General features: G+C 41.0%; 1 protein-coding gene across 1 annotated transcript in view; it reads left to right on the forward strand.

Annotated features, from left to right (window-relative positions):
* LOC126455835 (IQ and ubiquitin-like domain-containing protein) overlaps nucleotides 1–23980 on the forward strand; it is an 84851-nt gene that overhangs the window by 18935 nt on the left and 41936 nt on the right. The window contains exon 2 of the mRNA XM_050091597.1: nucleotides 21097–21226. Coding sequence (XP_049947554.1) covers nucleotides 21097–21226 — 130 coding nt within the window. The remainder of the gene's footprint in view (nucleotides 1–21096; nucleotides 21227–23980) is intronic.

Raw genomic sequence — 23980 nt, forward strand, 5'->3', positions numbered from 1 at the left:
AAACGTTAAAAACATACGTTTTGACAGAGTGCAGGGAAAACTGGGCGACTGTGAAACTGTTGCACTCATTTGTTGCAGTTTATGTGACAAACTATTATGTTTTCATCACACTTTTGGGAGTGATTATCACATCCACAAGAAAACCTATATCGGGCAAGGTAGAAGAATCTTTTTACCCATTCGCCAAGTGTACAAGTTAGGTGGGTCAACAAAATTTTCCTGTCATGTGACGCACATGCCGTCACCAGTGTCGTATAGAATATATCAGACGTGTTTTCCTGTGGTGGAATCTGTTGACCTATGACCTTGCGATCAAATGTTTTCGGTTCCCATTGGAGAGGCACGCCCTTTCGTCTACTAATCGCACGGTTTTGCGCTGCGGTCGCAAAACACAGACACTAAACTTATTACAGTGAACAGAGACGTTAATGAACAAACGGACAGATCGTAACTTTGCGAAAATAAAGAAAGTAAAATTTTTACTCGAGGGAAAACTTCAACCAATGACCTCTCGTTCCACAGGTGCTCACGCTAACCACGGGACGACGGCGCTCCTTAGCTGAGGTTGACCTTTATGTTGCCCATCTTGCGCATGGACTACTCAGTTTGTGTATTTTGCTTATTTTTTTCATGGTTCCACACAACTTCTTCCTCTTTTCTCGATTGCTCTGTTTCAGTTTTTCAAGGCCTATCCACTCTGCGAACTTGGAACTAAATCTGAGTGGGGTGCGATGGTGAGGTTCCCTTGTAAGACACCTGAAAACATCACATATCTGTTTATCGATCTGCATAGTAAAGTTTATATTATGATTATTTAATTACGAGGTAATACAGGACAAATAAACATGCACAGTTCAGTATCGCGCTATGGAGCGCCACCAATATGCTTGCCTTGTGATGCAACACCCTTCATGGGTGGCAACTACTATCTCGACTAGGGTGATTAACGTGTCTTAGAGGCTATCAAAGATATTTCTCTGAAAAATTATTAATAATTAACTGTAATTTATTTGTGATTTTATGCATGTTGCGAGGATGGACGAGAGATGTCAAACAGATGGTGATGATACCGCGGTATTGAAGTACTGTCCATAAAGTATGAAGATCGTAATTGTTAGTGTTACAACAAGAATCGATACCAACTCATGGACGTCTCAGAGTTGGCAACGCAATTGCAAGTTTCCATCAGGTGCCGAAAGCCACCGTGTGGGATCCTGTGGAACCAATGGAGCACACCCACTAAGCCGTGTCTCCAGCGGCTCTGGACTAAGGGCTCTCTCTGCTGCCGATGTTAACAAAAAATTTGTTACACTACCATTCGTCATAGAGCGCCGTCGTACTAGCGTGCGTTAGTGAGCTGCGGAGGCTACTGTAATCATTACATGCCGATGTTTGGTGGTGGATTTTCTCAAAAATGTTCAAATGTATGTGAAATCTTATGGGACTTAACTGCTAAGGTCATCAGTCCCTAAGCTTACACACTACTTAACGTAAATTATCCTAAGGACAAACGCACACACTCATGCTCGTGGGAGGACTCGAACCTCTGCCGGGACCAGCCGTGGATTTTCTGCTCGACATTTGATTTTATTCGTGTTCTGTTTCGGCAGTCATAAGCCTCAATCCTTTTCCGAGTCACCATCGTGAGATGAGAACATGGCGGATAGTCTTAAGTTAGAAAAACTTCTTTTTTTTCTTTCTTACTTTCTTCGGAAGCCGTGATAAAGTTCTTTGGCTTTATTTATGCCTGTCTGGCGGGAACAAGTCATGATGACAAAAGCCAGACTTCCTAACGTTTTTAAACCGAGTCCTTTGATTGTCACTTTAGGATCTTTTTAAAACTTTCTCGAACGTTTCATTGCTCGGGAAGGGCCTAAGAGCAACGGCCGCCTGTGCTTTTTCAGTCACCCTGGTTGTTTCAGCGACGCACGCATTTTTAACAGGCTCCGGAAATTGGTCAGTTGTCTCCACTTCATAAAGAACTGACTCTCAACACTGCGTCCAGGGGAGGTTTGTAAACTTTTTTTGCAAGAGACACTCAGATCCTGGCAGCTGGTGAGTACACACATTTATGATGGAACGTGGTGTTGGATATTAAGTAGGGTTGAGATCCTATGAGTTATGTCACGTTCAAACCTGTTGATATCAGCACCCTCAAGTCTAGCGATTGATATTATTTCACTTGTTTTCATTTTTGAATGGTAAATTTAATTTTTTTCGAGTGGAACTTAGAATCATGAATTCGAAATGTTGCGCGCCCTTGTAATGAAACTTGTAGCTAATTTTCAGCAATTCTTTCTCGTAATTCTCACAGATGCAGCTAGGTACACATAGCATCAATTCGTTTGCTCTAAATTCAGTGTTGAGCAAGGTGTATGATTTTTCCTGCCATTGTATCGGACACCACGTGGCCATTCCAACTTCAACTTGTAACCTCCCCGCAAAAAAATGAAAAGATAATACTCAAATGTTAAATGGACCTAGAGCTAAGTGTAAGCTCCCCAGAGAAATTTTGAAACACAATAATTGAATGTTAACCAGAATAAAACCTAATGTAACCTCCCAGGAATTGAATTTAATGACAACGACAATTAAATGAAATTTAGCAATCTGACCCAAGTATAAGTTTCCCACAAAAATGAAAGTCAATTCAGTGATAATAAAATCTCAGTGACAATGAAAACACAAATAGACCGAAATGTCGATCTTAGGCCCTGTTCACTAATTAAACTGAAATTCTTACCTTAGTAAAACTGCATCTGCTCTTATTTTTCGCCATAGCTTGGAGGAGATTCATTGCAAAAATTTTGAATTTAAGGGAAACTTTTCTTTAAGGAATAGCAAGGGAAATATTTCTTTCATTAAAGGATTCTTTGCTAAAGTGCTTGTTTTGAAAACAAAATTATTATTGGGGCGAATCTTGGACAAATTAGTTACAGTTAATTTACATTATTAGCTGAGTGCAATGCTGCTTCATTACCTTATTTAATAAATAATATACCTCATCCAGAATCTTGACCAGAATGCCATGTCGTCGCCCGCCGACTGCTCACACACAACTGCTAACCCGCAACTGAACTGTCTCGTAACTCGATTGCAACAGAACTGCTCTCTTGCGCGGTCAAGCGCAGACTAGGGAACGACAAATAGCTCTCTGGTCAGAGACTCTGCAATGCCTCGCCATTGCCGCCACACAACATACGTGTTTCATAACCCTCCACTGGGGGGGGCAAAAATTTGGCAGCGATGGTGAGTCATTTGGACTTGCCAAGCGCGGCAAAATTTTTTCTTTAATTAATCAACTTTTACAATTTACAGAATATTCAGAACATGAATTAAACGTGATGCTCACGCACCGAGTACAAAACATTAGACAATGACAAAAAATGTATACAATGAGTACAGAGCGTATCAGCAAATCAGAAAAATGTATAAACAATATAAAAGACAAGAGTGCACATATACTGTACTTCAGAACAAATCGAAAAATGTCTTTAGCATTTTCACAACAAATAAACATAATGGCAAAAAAAATCATGTCGACAAGTGACATAAGTGTACTTGCACTGGAGTTCAACAAATCGAAAAAAATGTATAGGCCATGAACATAAATGATGTTGGCAAAAAATGATTTTCACTACTAGGATAGGAAAGGGAAGGATTGCATCATGGTTGTAGCACTTTAGATTGCACACAGCTGCTCTGAAAGTCCATATCTTTCCACAAAAGTACAACACCAAGTGACACAATTTGAAGTTCTTTTCCCATTAGTATTTATCAGCGTAGCCAAGACACTGAAATGTCGTAGTAATCTTCCATGTTATCATTTTGGGCAGTACATCAGGTACACCAAACAGTGGGACCATAATAACGTCTCCATCGCTCACGGTGGTGGACAGCATGTCGTGTCAACACCACGCTCTTACAAGGCAACACCAACGTAGAATTAGTGCAAAAACCAAATATAGTGCTCCATGATCAGGAGGATGTACAGGACATATGGATATTACAGTAATTCCAGGTAGTTAGGTCAGAAGGTGAAGGACATTAAGTAACAGACAAGTCTTGATTAGTAATTACATTAGTAGTTTGCGGCATTCATAGCCTAGTTATTGAACATTTCTGTATCATGTATTTAGTATTACAGAATAATGTTCATAAAATTAAATTATTGGCCTCATGGGTAATCGTATTACAATAAACAGCGGCAGTCTTTGGCCGGTTGCAAACCATATTTAGTATGACAGTATAATGTTCATCAGAAGTCTTCATTGAAAAGGAGAGTCAATTATTGGCCTAGCATTAACATAATACATTGCGTTATACAAATTATTGGCACTCATTGGCCAGTTACCAAAACATGAAGTCGTCATTGAAAACAAGAGCTAATTCATTTAGTTACATTAATTATCGGCACTCAGTGGCCAGTTACTAAAACATGAAAAGTCATCATTGAAAACAGGACCTAATTGATGTCATAATTAATAACATAATTCATTAAGTGACATTAGTTATTGGCACTCATTGGCCAGTTACACAACATGAAAGGTCATAATTCATTTAGTTATATTAATTATTGGCACTCAGTGGCCAGTTACTAAAACATGAAAGGTCATAATTCATTTAGTTATATTAACTATTGGCACTCGGTGGCCAGCAAGTATTGAGTAGTATAAAACATTGTTCATCATTCAGTATTATTCAGATCATTAAGAAGTGATTATTAAAAAATCAGTAAATTACAATCATAGCATTAATAATCATGGGCATTATAAGTAGTCTCATTACAATAAACAGTGGCAGTTATTAGCCAGTTACAAAGCATTATTATTTTTTTTGTATCATTAAGAAGTCATTACTGAAGTGACATACTATTCAGAGCTGATCAGTGTTATTCAGAATTCTTTTAAACTAGTAACATTATTTGGGACTGGTAATACATTTTGTTTTTGTGCTAGCAATGCATTGCTTTGGGTAATTATAAGGGAAAGCAAGAAGAAAAAAGAAAAAAAAATTGCTTCTAGGTTGTTTCTGTAAATGAAAAATGTGTAACGTCATTCGTCATGAGTCAGCTGTAGCAAGGTTGTGACACAAGGCAGTATATGCGATCACATTTGTAAATTATAGACACAAATGGGTAAAAAATAAAATTGCAAGTACTAGAAAAGGTATAATAAGTAACAAGTTTAGTAAGTATCATGAAAAGCATCTCCTGAAAAAAAAATACAAAATGGATTATTGAGCTGAAAGAAGAAACGCAGGCTATGCTGAAAAGTAGTGAACTTGGAATTAACAGGTAGTGAAATGTGTATAAAAAATGTGTTCCATAGCTGTCCTTTCCAAAACCTTCAGTCATCATACCATACGATATAAAACATACTGTCAAAACAAACTGCAACAAATACTTAAATAACTACATAGCATAAATACATAAACTTCAACATCATCCTCATCTGTAAAGAAAAACTTCATTATCCATATTATCATAACTTCATTATTATCATCACCTGTAAAGAAAAACTTCATAATTCATAGTAGTATATTCTTCATCATTACTCTTCATCAGCATTCATTATCATCTGCAAAAAAAAAAAAAAAATCACTTCATTATTCATTACACAACTATTCCTTATCTCTAGCATATTTCATCACTTAAAACTAAGATGTGTAGTTCTGTCTGACAGCCTGCATCAATCGCCTTGTATTCTGAAAGAAAAAATTAGTTAACACTGCTATTCTACAATGTGTATAGTATATTCTTGTTAATGCTTGTTAATTCTGATCCATTTACTCTTTCCCATAAGGTTTTTGTATCTTCTTTCATCTATTCCGTAGTTGAAATTCTCATTTCTGTTTAATTTATTTCCTTTACGCATCATTTCTTTCTGAAATTGATGAACAGAGATTAATGCCTTGCATTTAAATCATATACCCACTAAATAATGACTGGTTAATGGTGACACAATTAAGCATACAGCATAACATGACAGAAAACGTAATATGTCAAAAGCATAGACAGTGTTCAGACGCAAAAAGTGTACACAGAATATCACAATGCAGCAGCAAAAAATGTAAAACAGTCACGATCTTGAGATGTCATAGGGCAAAAAAATGCAAAGTCAACTGGTGTGTGCTACATCTCAACTATCTCACAGTGCACACAAACAAAACATGAAAAAATCGTATATACATAAAAAAGAAAAAAAAAGTGATGTTCGTTGTGTTCAGCTTGTATGTAGTGTAGTTAATAGAGGCGAGAATTAAAGACTTTAATGGAGAAAAAATGTAACAAAATTAACATGTCATTAGATAACATTGCATAATTGTTCATAAAATACGTGTCTCTGGAAAAAAAAAAAATGTGCACAGTCAGATATGTAACGACAAGAAAAGCGACCTGCTAACCTTACCTTGCCGGGCACTTGCCAAGAAAAATACGATAATCATCAATAGTTAGTCATGTGAATATAATTGCATAAATGTTCATAAAAATTAGCAAATAGCATTACAGCGTGATAAATCGTAAAGTATGTTCACTCAATAAAGGGTTTTATGTTGGATAAGTGGTGGTTTCCTTTCGATTTTCTGGTTCTCAGAGTTTCGACGTGTACTACATTGGGGTGAGGAATACTGCGAATCCGATATGGACCTGCGTATAGAAGTTCAAATTTACTGCACCTACCTTTTAATTTGCTGGATAAATAGTGTGTACGTACTAATATCTTCTGTCCAATGTGAAAGTCTCGGCGTGTACAAACCTGTTTTTGCTGTCTTCTCCGGCGCTCTGCGGCACGTTTGATGTTGTTCAGCGCAATGTCAGTTATTTCGTGGTGTCTTAGTCGACGACAGGTAGGGAAGTTTACTAATTCTTTAATTTTGTTTGGTGGTTCAAAGTTTTTCAGTATAACAGACGGAGATAGCATAGTGGATTCATTTGGAATGGAATTAATTACATCTTGGAATGAGAATATGTGTGTATCCCAATTAATGTGTCTTTTGTGGCAGTATATTCTACACAGTTTACCAATTTCTTTCATTAATCGTTCGCAAGGGTTCGAAGAAGCGTGGTACTTGGATATATAGATCGGAGAAATGTTTCTAGCTCGTAACATGCGTGTCCATATAGCAGAACGAAATTGTGATCCATTATCAGAAATTACTCTCATCACATGCCCTACATGAAATAGAAAATGTTTTACAAATGCTTTCGAAACAGTTTTAGCAGTAGCTTTGCGTAACGGAGTGAAAGTAACAAATTTTGAAGTGAGTTCAACAGCGACAAAGATGTAGCAAAAACCTCTATTACTTCTGGGAATCGGACCAAAAATGTCTACTGCGGCCATATGTCTTAATTTAACAGGTATAATGGGATATAATGGAGGAATATGTGAAGTGGTGTCTGACTTAGCTTTCTGGCAAATTTTACATGACGCTAAAACTCGTCGTATACGTTTTTCCATATTGGCAAAATAACAGTTCTGTCTCAGTATAAGAAAACATTTTCTGGCTCCATAATGTGCATAACTTAAATGAGTATACCATATTAATTTGTTAACCAGTTCGTCAGAAATGCATAATAACCAATTGTTGCTGTCTGGATGAGAGCGGCGAAACAGAATGTCATTGCGTACAGTGTAATGGTTTCTAATCGTAACATTATTCTTATCTTGCCAAAGGTGTTTAATTTCTTTCCACACATTGTCTTTGTTTTGCTCTCTTGCTATGTCCTGTAATGACGATGAAATAAAATTTTCAAATGCAACTTGCTGAATGTACATGACACTGAAATTTGCTTTGCAGAAGTTGGTTGCTACTTCTTGCTGATTGTTGCTCAGAGAACGCGATAGTGCGTCTGCTATAACATTTTGTGTGCCGGGAATGTGAACAATCGTAAAATTAAATTCCTGTAAATACAGCTTCCATCTACTTAACCTGTCGTGAGTGACTTTAGCCGAAAGTAAAAATTGTATTGCTCTGTGATCTGTGTAGACGGTGGTATGTCTTCCATAAAGAAAGTGCCTAAATCTCGTAAAAGCCCATACAACACATAACATTTCTAGTTCTGTAACGGAATAATTTCGTTCAGCAGGTGACAGAATGCGACTTGCAAATGCGATGTTTTTAATTACTGTTGAGCCATCTTCTTCAATTTCCTGAAAAATGTGTACGCCTAAAGCGGTGTTGAAACTGTCGGTGGCAATGGAAAAATTTCTGGTAAGATCTGGGTGCGATAAAAGTGGAGCATTCAACAAAGCATGTTTCAGGTTCACGAATTCACAATGTGCTTGCTTATCCCATGACCAAATAATGTTTTTACCTGTTAATTGGCATAATCTAGGTGTGTCTAAAGCAGAATGATGAATAAATTTACGAAAAAAGTTAATTAAGCCCAAAAAACTGCGTAGTTGCTTCTTCGTTGTTGGAACAGTAATGTCACGTAAAGCTTGAAGTTTTTCCGGATCAGGCGCAATGCCTTCTGCTGAAATTACATATCCAAGAAATTTTATAGAAGTTTTGCCAAAGTGCGATTTACTGAGGTTAACTGTGAGTCCTTGTGCATGAAAAGTTTGTAACAGACGTTCAAGAATCATATTGTGTTCAGACCAGTTAGCTTCTGCAATAAGAATGTCGTCTACGTACGTCGTGATTCTGTCTTTAAGTTCTGTCGGAAGTATAGTGTTCAAACCGCGAATAAAAGCTGCAGAAGAAATAGTTAAGCCGAATGGTAATTTGCAAAATTGATTACAGTCGCCAAAACAGAGAAAAGCTGTATACTTTCTGCAATTCGGATGAAGTTGAATTTGCCAAAATCCCGATTTCAAATCTAGTGTGGAATAAATAGCAGTACCATGAAATTTCTGTAAAAGTTCCTCTAAAGTCTGTGGTCGATCTGTTTCATTAATAATAATGTCATTAATGTGACGTGAATCAAGTACGAGGCGAAGTGAGCCATCTTTTTTCTTAGCAATATGTAGCGGGTTTATGTACGGACTAACTGCTGGTTCTATAATTCCTTGGTCAAGCATATCCTGCAATTCTTTTTTAACCTGCTCTCTATGAATATACGGAATGGGATAATGCTTTGCTTTAAATGTGTCGTGCTGTTTGACTTGAAATTCATACATAAAGCCGGACATAGTACCAGGAACATTGTCAAAAACTGGAGCTTGCTGTAAAAGAATTTTGTGTAATTGCGTGCGTTCGTCGTCTGTATTTGCACTGCTTTGTTTAACTTTATCTGAAATCATCTGCATTACGTCGTAGTCAGCTTCGTCTGGAGTATTATAGTTATGTACGTACGTGTCTGTGAACAATGCGGAATTACAGTCTATGTTACGTAACACGGAAATGACCTGTGTACTATTAATTGTTTCCTCTTCTGCCGATAATGAGTGCTGAAATTCTAAAGCCAATTGCACATTTTCATCCTTCAACATTAAATAGGAATTTTGAAAATCAATAACAGCGTCTTGTTGTACCAGAAAATTATTACCTAAAATAACGTCTGTTGTCAATAAAGGAACAATCCAAAAATTTGTGACCTGCAATACAAAATGATAAATGCGTCTGTAATTTAACGTCTATTCCTTTACTCGATACTGCTCCTTTTACTTTCGTTTTGCCTAATGGTAATGTAGGATACGTATTCTCTTTGTTGCACTCGTTAAAAGTTTCTTCATTTATTACTGACATAGGTGATCCTGAATCGATTACTGCTGAAAATTTCGATGAACCAATTTTAATTTCGTTAACAGGATGTGAAATGGTCTTCTGAACAACTGGTCTTTCCTGTAAAAGAGTGTCTCGTATGTCGTCAAAAGTAATAGCATTTTCGTGAACAACATTTTGCGTGTCAAAAGTAGTGCTTGTGTTATTGGAAGATGCGACCTGCACAGTATCTAGTCAGATTCTATCTGACGTGTTATTATTATCAGGAGGATGCTGTGGCATTTCTACTATTTGAACAGTTCTATTACTTCTTCCAGACGTGTTACGCTCTGGATGATACCTACTGTCCGGTTCATTCATGAGAATATTTTCTTGTGGATAATTTTGCTGTTGGTATGACCGACTGTTGTTAGATGTACGCTGAAAATTGTCCTCATTATTTTTACGTCTGTCGTAATAGTCATTCCTATACGGTGCATTGCGATAGGAATTGAAATACTGTGTTTTCTGTACGTAGTTGTTCCTTTGCTGCCGTGCGTTACTGTTTGTTGTACCAGGGACTATACGTTCACGCGGCGAAACATTAAAGTTTGGTTGACCTTGTGCATTACATTGTTGGTTAGGTATTCTAACCGCTTGACTTTCATGCTGTCGTGGTGGAAAACGTCTATTGTTACTAAAATGTGGTTCCTGTTGCTGAAAATTTTGACGATATTGATAATCAAAATTTTGCCTGCTATTAAAGTTCTGGTGGTTGTCGTTCCTAAAGCGTCTGTTACCTTTTCTATTGAAATTGCGTGTCTGATCATAATTGCTGTATGTTTGTTGACCTTGGTTGTTATACGAAAAATTTTTGTTCACGAAGGAATAATCAGATTGTTGTACTTCCAAGAGCTGTAACAGATCTCTGAATGCTGAAATATTTTATTTTTGATGACCGGTTAGAAGTGAAACTCTTAATGACCGTGGTAACTTAGAGATACATAATTGAATGAGTGCAGATTCACTGTACGGTTCACTTAGGTACTGGTTTTGTTGCACCATGTGCTCAAAAAATTGCGTGACACTGGGAAAATTGGAGTTCTCATAATTTAGTAAACTAATTAATTGATCTTTAATTCCGCGCTGTGTCGTCTTCGACCAATACGCTGATAGAAAAGCATTCTGAAATTCTTCTACTGAATAACATTGTCTCGCGATCGGCCTCATACGAGTTGCCGGTTCGCCTTCCAAAAAACTGCAAATAAATTCAAGTTTATGCGTAACGGGCCAAGTCGGTGGAAAAGCAAAGCTAAACTGTTGTATCCAATCTAGTGCGTGAATCTGTGTTCTATCATTTTTAAACACTTTAAACTTTCTCACTGACAAAAAATGTTTGTAATCAAAATTATCATCTCTGTGTGATGGAACAGGTTCAGGATTGTAAGAGAATCTATTGAACTGTGGTTGTTTGGAATCTAAGTCCCGTACTCTCTGTAGATTACTCAAATTATACGCGCTGCGTGAGTCTGACAAATGTTCGCAAAGTGGCGCCTGCTGTGATGTGTTGTTAACTGAAATACTTTTTATCTCTGCTACCTCTTGTTGTAAACTTGACAATTTTCTATGCAAGGTGTTATTAGACGAATCGATCTCATTAATTGTCTGCTGTAAATTTTGAAATTCAGGTGTTTGATTAAATGAAACCGGTGAAGTATCGTCTGATTTTTGTCATTAGTACTTTCGATAGCATCAATACGACTGGCCAATTCATCATATTTTTCAGTCAGTATTTTTGCCTGATCATCGGTTTTAGTGTCAGTGGCATTAATCTGTTTTTGCAACTTACGTGTAGTTTCGTTCAGTTTTTTAACATCAGCTTTGGCGACATCGGAATCCTGTGTTAGTTCTAATTGTTCGAGTCTGTCGGTCATCGTTTGAAAGTCGGTTGTGTATGTGTCTGTTTTCGATTTAAGATCCGAAATTTCGTCACGTAATTCTGTGTTCGACTGTTTGATAGTATTAATTTCGTCGGACACTGTAGCAATATTTTTGTCTACATACGTTTTTGCTTTCGCAAACATTTTACGTTTGTCTTCCTGTCTCTGAGCACTGATTGTTTCCATTACTTGACGTTTTACTTTATTTTGATCCTCAATAAATTTGCGGAAACGCGTATCACTGTTTTGTATGTGGAGATTAAAGCGTTCGTCAATTTGAGTGTTCTGTTGTTCGAATTTCGCGTCTATCTTTGCGTCCATTGTGCGCGAAAGTTCTACCGTCATTGCTTTAAACTCGTCCCGTAATTGTGTAGCTTTTTCAGAGCATTGTTTAGCGACTCCGTTAACTTCGTCTCTGAGTGTTTCTGTTGCAGCTGTTTGCAATTCCCTTAATTCCTGAGTAACAGACTTAATTTCTTCGCTACTTTTCCTTGAACAAGCCTCAATTTCCTCGCGTAACTGTTCCTCAGTGTCATGGCACTGCGCGGCAACGGCTGTAATTTGTTCACTAAGCTGCCTGGAATTGTTGTCTAATTTTTCATTGAACTGTTTGATATCTTCACTCTGCTGTCTGACCCGTTCACTAAATTGTTTGTTATCTTCATTAAGGTTGTCTAATTTTTTATTCTGTTTGTCTTGTTTTTCATTAAGTTGTTTGAATTCTTCCCTAAATTGTAGCAGCATTGCCATGATTGGATTCGACCCAAAGTCAGCATTTCTATTCTCTGTGCTGTTTAATGGTGGATGTGGAATTGTTTCGCTTTCTGTAACCATTTGGTTATTCTGAGGTTTACAAAAATGTTTGCCAGTCGAATGTACACTGTCGGTCACTATTTCGGAATTAAATGAATCCGGCGTACTTTCAGTACACTGATCATTTTCATTCGAAAAATTATTAAGCTGGGCAGCGCTCATTACAATAGAGCGCCCCGCGTCATCAATAGTCGTCAAATTAACAGAGGAGACAATTGAGTTCGTTTGTTCATCATTAAGATAAAAGTCATCATTAGTGGTTGGAACGCACTGATTGTTAGTGAACGCAGGATTGTCATCATTACACTGCGTGTCACAATTACAATCGGTGAAGCTGTTTAAATCGGTAGTTTCATTCATTATACCTCGCAATACACTATTCATAGTCTTTCGCGGCATTTTTACAATAGTCACAATTATTCACTAAAGAAATAAGCACAATGCAAAAGCAACACACAAATACAACAGAGCAACGAATTGCCGATGATCTGAGGCAAGAAGGTCACAAAATTAGTAAAAGCGTTGCGCCAAGTTCTAATTATATTTAAGCAAATAAGAGCAGATATTTGGCTACGTTTCAGAAGATTCTCAACGAAATACGATCCTGGCAGGGTCGCCAAGTGTAACCTCCCCGCAAAAAAATGAAAAGATAATACTCGAATGTTAAATGGACCTAGAGCTAAGTGTAAGCTCCCCAGAGAAATTTTGAAACACAATAATTGAATGTTACCCAGAATAAAACCTAATGTAACCTCCCAGGAATTGAATTTAATGACAACGACAATTAAATGAAATTTAGCAATCTGACCCAAGTATAAGTTTCCCACAAAAATGAAAGTCAATTCAGTGATAATAAAATCTCAGTGACAATGAAAACACAAATAGACCGAAATGTCGATCTTAGGCCCTGTTCACTAATTAAACTGAAATTCTTACCTTAGTAAAACTGCATCTGCTCTTATTTTTCGCCATAGCTTGGAGGAGATTCATTGCAAAAATTTTGAATTTAAGGGAAACTTTTCTTTAAGGAATAGCAAGGGAAATATTTCTTTCATTAAAGGATTCTTTGCTAAAGTGCTTGTTTTGAAAACAAAATTATTATTGGGGCGATTCTTGGACAAATTAGTTACAGTTAATTTACATTATTAGCTGAGCGCAATGCTGCTTCATTACCTTATTTAATAAATAATATACCTCATCCTGAATCTTGACCAGAATGCCATGTCGTCGCCCGCCGACTGCTCACACACAACTGCTAACCCGCAACTGAACTGTCTCGTAACTCGATTGCAACAGAACTGCTCTCTCGCGCGGTCAAGCGCAGACTAGGGAACGACAAATAGCTCTCTGGTCAGAGACTCTGCAATGCCTCGCCATTGCCGCCACACAACATACGTGTTTCAAACTGTAACTACTTAGTTTGAAAGATCTCAGGCCCACGAGCCTATCGAACCCCATTACTCGTGGTACAGAGTGAATTATCCGCGGCTCCTTGGAATTTATTGTAATTTGGGATTATGGGCTGTCCACTTTTATTGGCTTGTACCTTTCTGGAATATCCATGTAGGTTTTTTTCCTAGTAGGTAATTCTCTCAGACGTGATCCATCCGTCCTTTATATGTACGTAAGGGATTGATGTAAAATAAGTTTTGTCTGTGTTTTTGCCTATGTCTTATCCATCAGCAAGGTGTGTAATAATTCACCAGTTTCTGAACGAAGCCACCTTGTCTTTTAAGGTAGTACCGTTTCCTTTCCCTCAGAGAGCATAAAGTAGTGATATGTAAAACACTCTCGGTTTTCTTGCCGCGTCAGTTCGGGATAAAATCTCAAGCTTTCGACGATAGTCTCCATCGTCATCATCAGGAGCAACTGTCTGTCGTCACTGCTGCTGTGGCGGCCTTATGTAGCCTGTGGACGGCTTGTGATTGGTTGGCGATTACGTACTGCTTTCGCAGACGGTGTCAATGTGTGCGCTGTTGGCGCCACCGCTTCTGTTGGAACGTAAACCTTGGAAGGAATGTCTCTGCTGCTTCTCTGCATCGAGCGCTCGTTTCCATGCACCGCTCAGGTACTCGTAGTATCCGCTATCACGGTTAAAGTTCTTCTCGCTCATTCTTATTTCAACAGCCTCCTTAATAACAGAATTGCAGTATGTGGAAGCATGGACAAAATTTTTGTTTCATCGAACAGTATTTTATGGTTGTTTGCGAGGCTGTGTTCCGCAATTGCCGATTTCTCTAGTTTTCTATTTTTAATATGCCGTTGGTGCTCTGCACAGCGGTTGGAAACGGTACGAATGGTTTGACCTATATAATTGCTTCCACACTCACAGGGGATATTACAAATTCCAGGAACCCCGAGGCCGAGATTGTCCTTAACAGGGTGCATCATCTCCTTAACTTTCTTAGGAAGGACTCTGCCTATTTTGCTGGACATAGCGCCACTAAAAGGAAGAACCTCAATCGGTGTTTCATCCTGTGAGTGTGCAGCATTTTCACGCTTCCTTTTCTTGGAGAACGCCGCCTTTATTTATATCGCGTGCACCATAGCCATTCTTTCGAAACACGTACTTCAGATGGTTAATTTCGGACTCCAAGTGGTCCTCGTCAGAAACTGTATTTGCTCTATATACTAACGCATACCGACGCATAACGATTTATACCTTAACGCACAGAGTTTCCATAACACTGTTTAAAAGAGAGCCGTTTTGAACTCTTTGGTATATAGAGAAAAAACTGTTTCTGACGAGGACCACTTGAAGTGGAGGAAATTGGCACCTAATGAAATCGATTTCTTCAAAACGTTTGAAAGCAATAGGTATTGTATAAATCAAAATTATAAACAGTTCAATAAATCTGAAACTTTAAATATGCGTAACGACGTTTGTTACTGTTAAGAGGAACCACGGATATTTATGGCGTAGTAGGACGTAACAGTTACATGAAAATCATCAATCATTACAATTATAGTACAAAACACTGAGATCATCAGTCACTGCGTTTACAAATTTCTACCAACAAGGCTGTATTTCGACATGCACCGTATTCCAGCAGCTAGAAGGGTTGCAGCTTCGGGGTTGTTTGAACAAATTTTTAAATGTAATGACAGATTGTCAGTGTTTTGTACTATAATTTGTTTTAATGACTGATGACCTTGATTTAAGTATTACCTGCTACTAGGCCATAATATCAGTGGTTCCTCGTAGTAGTAATAAGTGTCCCGTCTCTCTTCCTTCCTCATTTTAAAGTTATATATACATAATACTCAATTTATAATTTAATTTTGCCGTGTACTATTGCTCTTAACGATTTGGGTTGATATTTATTTACTGAGCTGTTCCGGAGTGTGGCAGTTTCCTATGTTCAAATTCCAGCAGCTTTGAGTGCCGCAGCTAATACCTTGTTAGTACAGATTTCGTCCCTTTTTTTAACAATATTTTTTACTCGAATATATAGAAAGCAAATAATATGTGTAGTTTTTAATGAGCATTTGTCAAATAACGATAGTTTAAATTTATCTGTTGGCCTTTGGCGTTGATCTTGTCAAATAACGATAGTTTAAATTTATCTGTTTGCCTTTGGCGTTAATCATTTAGGCAAAGAAGTGAGTAATGACAGACTTGGTATACAATATTGTTTATACAACATAGCCATATTACATTACGCTAACAGGGTTAAACTTTATACGTTCAACGCAGTTCAGGTATTACCTTCTCACGACGGATCCTTTATGGCTTATTTGTAACTGTAGATCCAGTTCCTGCAGAAACAGGTCAATACTAACAGTTCGCTGTGGACAGCTGCTCAGACAGGTCTGTCACAGATGTAGGTTGGGGAATTCCTACTCTGACCAAAGCCCTGTGAAAATTGCGCGCTTATCTGCCGTAACGCGAACACCCAAGTATCACATGGCTGAGACGTGGAATCTCAGCTCGTTGTACTGAATTTTCATCCTATGAAAATGTGAAGGATAACAGTCATGTTCTAGCCAGATGCGCATTAAAGTAAAGGTGTGACGCCTATTAAAAAAAAAAAAAGATATCTTCATTTGTGGAAACTTTTTTTTTTGGCAGGGAAGGGGGGGGGGGGGAGATGTTCAGCTGCATTGCGGCGCAGTGTCTTCCTTTGGACTGCAGTGAGATCTGCCACATCTGCTAACATTCTTAAAGGTTCTTTTTTTTGCCACGGTTGACCAATAGTCACAATTTGTTTCGCTAGGCGGTCCACCAACTCGTTATATGAGACACCAGAGTGGACCTTCATACATAACAATTGAACAGGTTTATGTCGGTTTTCTCACTGGTGGATTGACTGAATTACATCAAGCACATGTCGGACAGTGTTGGAGTTCCATTGCTGTTTTTCTAGGTTTTCCAGGGCACACCTCGAAACCGTGACAATAAGTACGTCGTCGAACCGGTTTGTCCCATGTCCAAGGGTCACACACCGAGGTAGTGATTCCTCACAGAAGTAAACCCCCCCCCCCCCTCTCATTTCGGAGCTGCCGGTGAATAGTTTGGGCGAGGACAGCAACGTTGATGCAATCAGATGGGAGATGCCAGTAGGAGAAGTGAATAACGGATCCTACCCTCCGGGTTGACAGAAGATATTGGGCTGATAATTCAGTGCTTTGTATTTCTAGCTGAATGTAGAAAGCTGAGAGTCTTTCAGTATGAGGGGACCATACAGCTCTGCTATCTGTAACTCTGAACTACACTCCTGGAAATTGAAATAAGAACACCGTGAATTCATTGTCCCAGGAAGGGGAAACTTTATCGACACATTCCTGGGGTCAGATACATCACATGATCACACTGACAGAACCACAGGCACATAGACACAGGCAACAGAGCATGCACAATGTCGGCACTAGTACAGTGTATATCCACCTTTCGCAGCAATGCAGGCTGCTATTCTCCCATGGAGACGATCGTAGAGATGCTGGATGTAGTCCTGTGGAACGGCTTGCCATGCCATTTCCACCTGGCGCCTCAGTTGGACCAGCGTTCGTGCTGGACGTGCAGACCGCGTGAGACGACGCTTCATCCAGTCCCAAACATGCTCAATGGGGGACAGATCTGGAGATCTTGCTGGCCAGGGTAGTTGACTTACACCTTCTAGAGCACGTTGGGTGGCACGGGATACATGCGGACGTGCATTGTCCTGTTGGAACAGCGAGTTCCCTTGCCGGTCTAGGAATGGTAGAACGATGGGTTCGATGACGGTTTGGATGTACCGTGCACTATTCAGTGTCCCCTCGACGATCACCAGTGGTGTACGGCCAGTGTAGGAGATCGCTCCTCACACCATGATGCCGGGTGTTGGCCCTGTGTGCCTCGGTCGTATGCAGTCCTGATTGTGGCGCTCACCTGCACGGCGCCAAACACGCATACGACCATCATTGGCACCAAGGCAGAAGCGACTCTCATCGCTGAAGTCGACACGTCTCCATTCGTCCCTCCATTCACGCCTGTCGCGACACCACTGGAGGCGGGCTGCACGATGTTGGGGCGTGAGCGGAAGACGGCCTAACGGTGTGCGGGACCGTAGCCCAGCTTCATGGAGACGGTTGCGAATGGTCCTCGCCGATACCCCAGGAGCAACAGTGTCCCTAATTTGCTGGGAAGTGGCGGTGCGGTCCCCTACGGCACTGCGTAGGATCCTACGGTCTTGGCGTGCATCCGTACGTCGCTGCGGTCCGGTCCCAGGTCGACGGGCACGTGCACCTTCCGCCGATCACTGGCGACAACATCGATGTACTGTGGAGACCTCACGCCCCACGTGTTGAGCAATTCGGCGGTACGTCCACCCGGCCTCCCGCATGCCCACTATACGCCCTCGCTCAAAGTCCGTCAACTGCACATACGGTTCACGTCCACGCTGTCGCGGCATGCTACCAGTGTTAAAGACTGCGATGGAGCTCCGTATGCCACGGCAAACTGGCTGACACTGACGGCGGCGGTGCACAAATGCTGCGCAGCTAGCGCCATTCGACGGCCAACACCGCGGTTCCTGGTGTGTCCGCTGTGCCGTGCGTGTGATCATTGCTTGTACAGCCCTCTCGCAGTGTCCGGAGCAAGTATGGTGGGTCTGACACACCGGTGTCAATGTGTTCTTTTTTCCATTTCCAGGAGTGTAGTATGGGTTATTGGAAGAGTTTTAGGAAAGTGTGGTTTGTCTGTAAAGCTGACTGCATATAGATCACTAGTGCGACCCATTCTTCATTACTGCCCGAGTTGTTGGAATCCTCACCAGGTCGTATCAAACGAAGATATCGAAGCAATTCACAGGTGGGCTATTACCGATAATCGACCAACAAGCAAGTGTTGGCACTGGCTCTGAGCACTATGGGACTCAACTGCTGTGGTCATTAGTCCCCTAGAACTTAGAACTACTTAAACCTAACTAACCCAAGGACATCACACACATCCATGCCCGAGGCAGGATTCGAACCCGCGACCGCAGCAGTAGCACGGTTCCTGACTGCGCGCCTAGAACCGCGAGACCACCGCGGCCGGCAAGCAAATGTGTTACAGAGACACTTACGGAACTCAAATGGGAATCCCTGAAGGGAGGGCGACTTACTTGTCGAAGAACGCTACTGAGAAAATTTAGATAACCGGTATATGAAGTTGACCTCGGACGATCCTATTACCGCCAATGTACATTTCGCCCAGGGACCATGAAGATAAGATAAAGCTCGTACGGAGCCATAAAGACAGTCATTTTTCGATCGCTCTGTTTGGAAGAAAAGGGAAATGACTAGTAGTGGCACAGGGTATCCTTCGCCACGCAACGTATGATGGGCTGAGGAGCATCTATGTACACTGCTGTCCATTAAAATTGCTACACCAAGAAGAAATGCAGATGATACAGGGGTATTCATTGGACAAATATATTATACTAGAACTGACATGTGATTTCATTTTCACGCAATTTGTGTGCATAGATCCTGAGAAATCAGTACCAAGAACAACCACCTCTGGCCTTAATAACGGCCTTGATACGCCTGGGCATTGAGCCAAACAGAGCTTGGATGGCGTGTACAGGTACAGCTGCCCATGCAGCTTCAACACGATATCACAGTTCATCATGAGTAGTGACAGGCGTATTATGACGAGCCAGTTGCTCGGCCCCCATTGACCAGACGTTTTCAATTGGTGAGAGATCTGGAGAATGTGCTGGCCAGGGCAGCAGTCGAACATTTTCTGTACCCAGAAAGGCCCGTACAGGACCTGCAACATGCGGTTGTGCATTATCCTGCTGAAATGTAGGGTTCCACAGGGATCGAATGAAGGGTAGAGCGACGGATCGTAACACATCTGAAATGTAACGTTCACTTTTCACAGCGCCGTCAATGCGAACAAGAGGTGACCGAGACCGGTAACCAATGGCTCCCCATACCATCACGCCAGGTGGTAAGCCAATATGGCGATGACGAATACACGCTTCCAATGTGCGTTCACCGCGATGTCGCCAAACACGGATGCGACCATCATGATGCAGTAAACAGAACCTGGATTCATCCCAAAAAATGACGTTTTGCCATTCGTGCACCCAGGTTTGTCGTTGAGTACACCATCGCAGGCGCTCCTGTCTGTGATGCAGCGTCAAGGGTAACCGCAGCCATGGTCTCCGAGCTGATAGTCCATGCTGCTGCAAATGTCATCGAACTGTTCGTACAGATGGTTGTTGTCTTGCAAACGTTACCATCTGTTGACTCAGGGATCAAGACGTGGATGCACGATCCGTTACAGCCATGCGGATAAGATGCCTGTCATCTCGGCTGCTAGTGATACGAGGCCGTTGGTATCCAGCTCGGCGTTCCGTATTACCCTCCTGAACCCACCGATTCCATATTTTGCTAACAGTCATTGGATCTTGACCAACGCGAGCAGCAATGTCACGATACGATGAACCGCAATCGCGATAGGCTACAATCCGACATTTATCAAAGTCGGAAACATGATGGTACGCATTTCTCCTCTTTACACGAGGCATCACAACAACGTTTCACCAGGCAACGCCGGTGCTGTTTATGTATGAGAAATCGGTTGGAAATTTTCCTCATGTCAGCAGGTTGTAGGTGTCGCCACCGCCGCCAACCTTGTGTGAATGCTCTGAAAAGCTAATCATTTGCATATCACAGCATCTTCTTCCTGTCGGTTAAATTTCGAGTCTGTAGCACATCATCTTCGTGGTGTGGCAATTTTAATGGCCATTAGTGTAGATAAGGTTGTAAACGCATGTAGTGTCGTGGATGAAACAGTTAAGATGCTGAAGGAGAGGATAAGCGGTATGTGTTGTCAAATAATAATCATGCCTAATGTCGTAGGCATTGCTGTGACTAACGCCACCTACTGGTGAAGTTATTTTCTGTGTATAGTGTTCAAATGCGGATGTCAGTTGGGCACTCCTAGTGTCGTAGCGTAGTAAGTGTCAAGATACTCTGTATTGATTTTAATGTACATGTTATTCGCTTTACTACGTTTCCGCAGTGTTCCCTTTCAATATTTTGTCTTTTATCCCGCGTTTCACGTCACAGATCCGGTGATGGTGTTTCCCCGAAACGCATCGCGAGATGATAAAATATAATTACTTCGGCAATCGATACGAGTGTTTTACCATTAAATACCTGTATTTTTTTAAGTGCGATGGAGCCCGTTTTCTGCGGAGTGAGTCGCTTGCTGTCGCAGGTCGTGCCGATGGTTGGAGAAAGCGTCGCTTTCGAGGACGGACCTCACTCCGTACAGCTTCATGCTGCGGGCCTTGCGGAGAGATGAGAAACGTCGCCGCTGTTTCTCTTCTGTGGCCTTCATCATGCAGGTACAGTAGCAAGTTAATATTCTCCAGAATATGATCCTCCTGCGCTGCCAATGTTCCGTCCACTCTTCAGGCTTCCCTGGAACTGAGCAAGGCAGAATTGCTTGGGAACCGCGTCGTATAAACTGGCACCTCCTCAGTCTTCTCGAAACTGTACTTTTTCAGCCTGATTTTGATTTAAGCTGCGAGAGAGTTAAATCTGGTGATCCGTGTGCGGCTCACGTTGGTGCCGTTGGTAGGTTGCCATCACGTAATAGGGCTAGTGGCGTCTCGTTTTCATCTTCTGTTACTGGCGCCACTACATTTGCTTGCGTTGTCTGTCCGCGAGTGGCAGCAGCAGCGTTTATCGATATGTAGTACCCGTAGTATCTTTGGAAGGGCGTGAGGTGTTTTCCGGGTGGAGTGTGTCAGGAGTATGGTTGGGACGGAGCAGCAGAGAGGTCTGGCAGCGCGAGGACATGCCGAGATCGCTGGCGGCACGCAGCCAATGCCGGATCGAGGGGCTATAGTTGCGACGGCCACAACCTCGTTGTCCACCGGACCCACCACGTTGAGTTGAGTGAACATTAATCCAGAAGTGAAACCTCCACTATTTTGTGATCACGCTATTTGTTCGTGCGTTGCTGCTTGCAGGGTCGCCGAGAGGCGAACAGCAACAAGTGCAGCGTGTCGAGTTGGTGGAATCTATTAGCCATCTTCTAATGGCTGTTATTAGTTTTGAATTTTGTGTTATTATTTGGTGAAGTGCAACCAGCGGGATTTTACTGCCTAGTGGCCGCCAACGCCCCAGTTACCTGCCCTGGGGTTAGCGTATTTTTGCGGCAGTGTACTTTTCCTCGTCTCGCCGATGCTGTCTGGCATGACGTGTAGTTCGACAGCCTCCTTGATTGCGGTGTGGATTGCTGTTTCTTTTGTCTACTTTGGTTGTAGTGGTTCCTTCTGCCTTTCGATGTTTTAAATACCGGATTCTGAAGACGCAGTGCTGTCTGTCATTCCGCCCTCGCTTGAATTATTCCATCGTTGTACTGGTTATCAAACGTTAGGTGGATTTTGTAGAAGCAATGATCGACGTTTAAATTGTCCCTAGTTTGAGTTGCCATCCTGTTAGGTGAGCATAACTCTTGGCTGCCTGTCTCCCCGCTTACGCAGCTGTAGGGACTTTTCTCAGGTCGATCCTTGGAGCACGGTCTGTGGATCACTCCCCCTTTTTTTATTTGGTCTGATTGTGTTAATTGTTTGAAAATAATATTTTGTTTAAATTATTCCTATTGCTTGTGGCCTGCAGCCGACAAATAATTTTGAATTCTTTCTTAATAAGGCCTTCAGCCGCCAGTGTAGCTTGTGTTACTGTCATTATTTTAAAATGATTCTTTAAAAAAATTATTTCCTTACATAAAGCGTATGTGTTAACTGTGCAACCAACGGTAACTGATTAGGCCCCGTCCACACCTTTTCCTGCTTTCCCTAAGACCCACGTTTCATCTGGGCAGTAGGATGATTGAAGAAGCGAGCGACGTTGCGTTTGACGAGTGTCTCCTCCACAGTTGGTGACGTGTGACTGTACGCATTATCATGATGGAGCATTCAGGTATCAGCAATCTGCCTTCGGCGGCGTCGGATAGTAATCCCCAAATGTTCGAGCTCATGTAACACTCAGCACCTTGTCTTTTGGTCTCAGGATTGTACGAAACATCTGTTTTGTCGCGCCATCCAAAAGATTTGGACTGATCTCCAAACATTCCAGTAGTTCACGAAAATTCGTGACACGTTGTTCCTTCGGCTTGTCCCTTAAAAAACCTTTGGTACTATTTCCACACATATGTTGCACGTAAACTAATCATCATTGACAATTAACTACACTGTGGATTCCACTAACTCCAGCTCTTACGCTATCAAATAAATATTTAACCGACGATAACAGTTCAGAATTTCTCTGACTTGAGCCACATTTTCATCAGTTCGGGTCGATGTCGTATGCCCAGCGATGTCTTGATCTACAACGTATTCCCAGTCACCTCTGAATTCTCTACGACACACAAAACCACTGGACATATCTTTGTCCTTCTAAGTCTTGCCTATCTTATCGGAAATCATTGTAGGAAATTTGTTCATTTCAGTAAAAAATGTGATCGAACAACGTTGCTTCGTTGTTCGTTATATCTTGACTTTCGACACGAGCAATTCTCACACTAGTAATCTACACATTGCATAGACTCGGAGCCAACGGGTCCCAGTCTTCTAGAATGCATGACATACGCCAACACCGTTCCTGGCCATACGACCGCCTAAAAACCCTCTTTCCCTTTGTCCGGGACAACCCATTCCCGCCATTTATTGGACACATGCTGTAACACGAATTTTAAGATACGAAGTGATTAACAGATTTGCCGTTGAACAAGCAGCACTATGTGCTCATTAGCAGAGAAAGAACCTGATACCAAAAATCAAATATATTGATGTAAATAAATGACTGGCATTTCAAAGCAATGCAAACAAAGCATTGTAGCGAAACAGTTACTATCACCTGAAACGCAGGGTGTCTCAAAAAGATTCATCTGATTTCACAAGACTGTATATTCTTCATGAATTAAGATAGAAACGTCGGGTGAATTGTAACTTGGGCAATGGACTTCAAAGTTTTTGTTTTCAAAAGAACAGACCAGTTTTACAAGGTTTTTTTTACACGTATGCACATACAGTCTTGGCATATTTTTTACATCTGAGTTTGGAATCAAAATTTTCATTTAGCTTCCAGAA

The sequence above is a fragment of the Schistocerca serialis genome, chromosome 2 (genome assembly GCF_023864345.2).
Source record: "Schistocerca serialis cubense isolate TAMUIC-IGC-003099 chromosome 2, iqSchSeri2.2, whole genome shotgun sequence".
NCBI lineage: Eukaryota > Metazoa > Arthropoda > Insecta > Orthoptera > Acrididae > Schistocerca > Schistocerca serialis.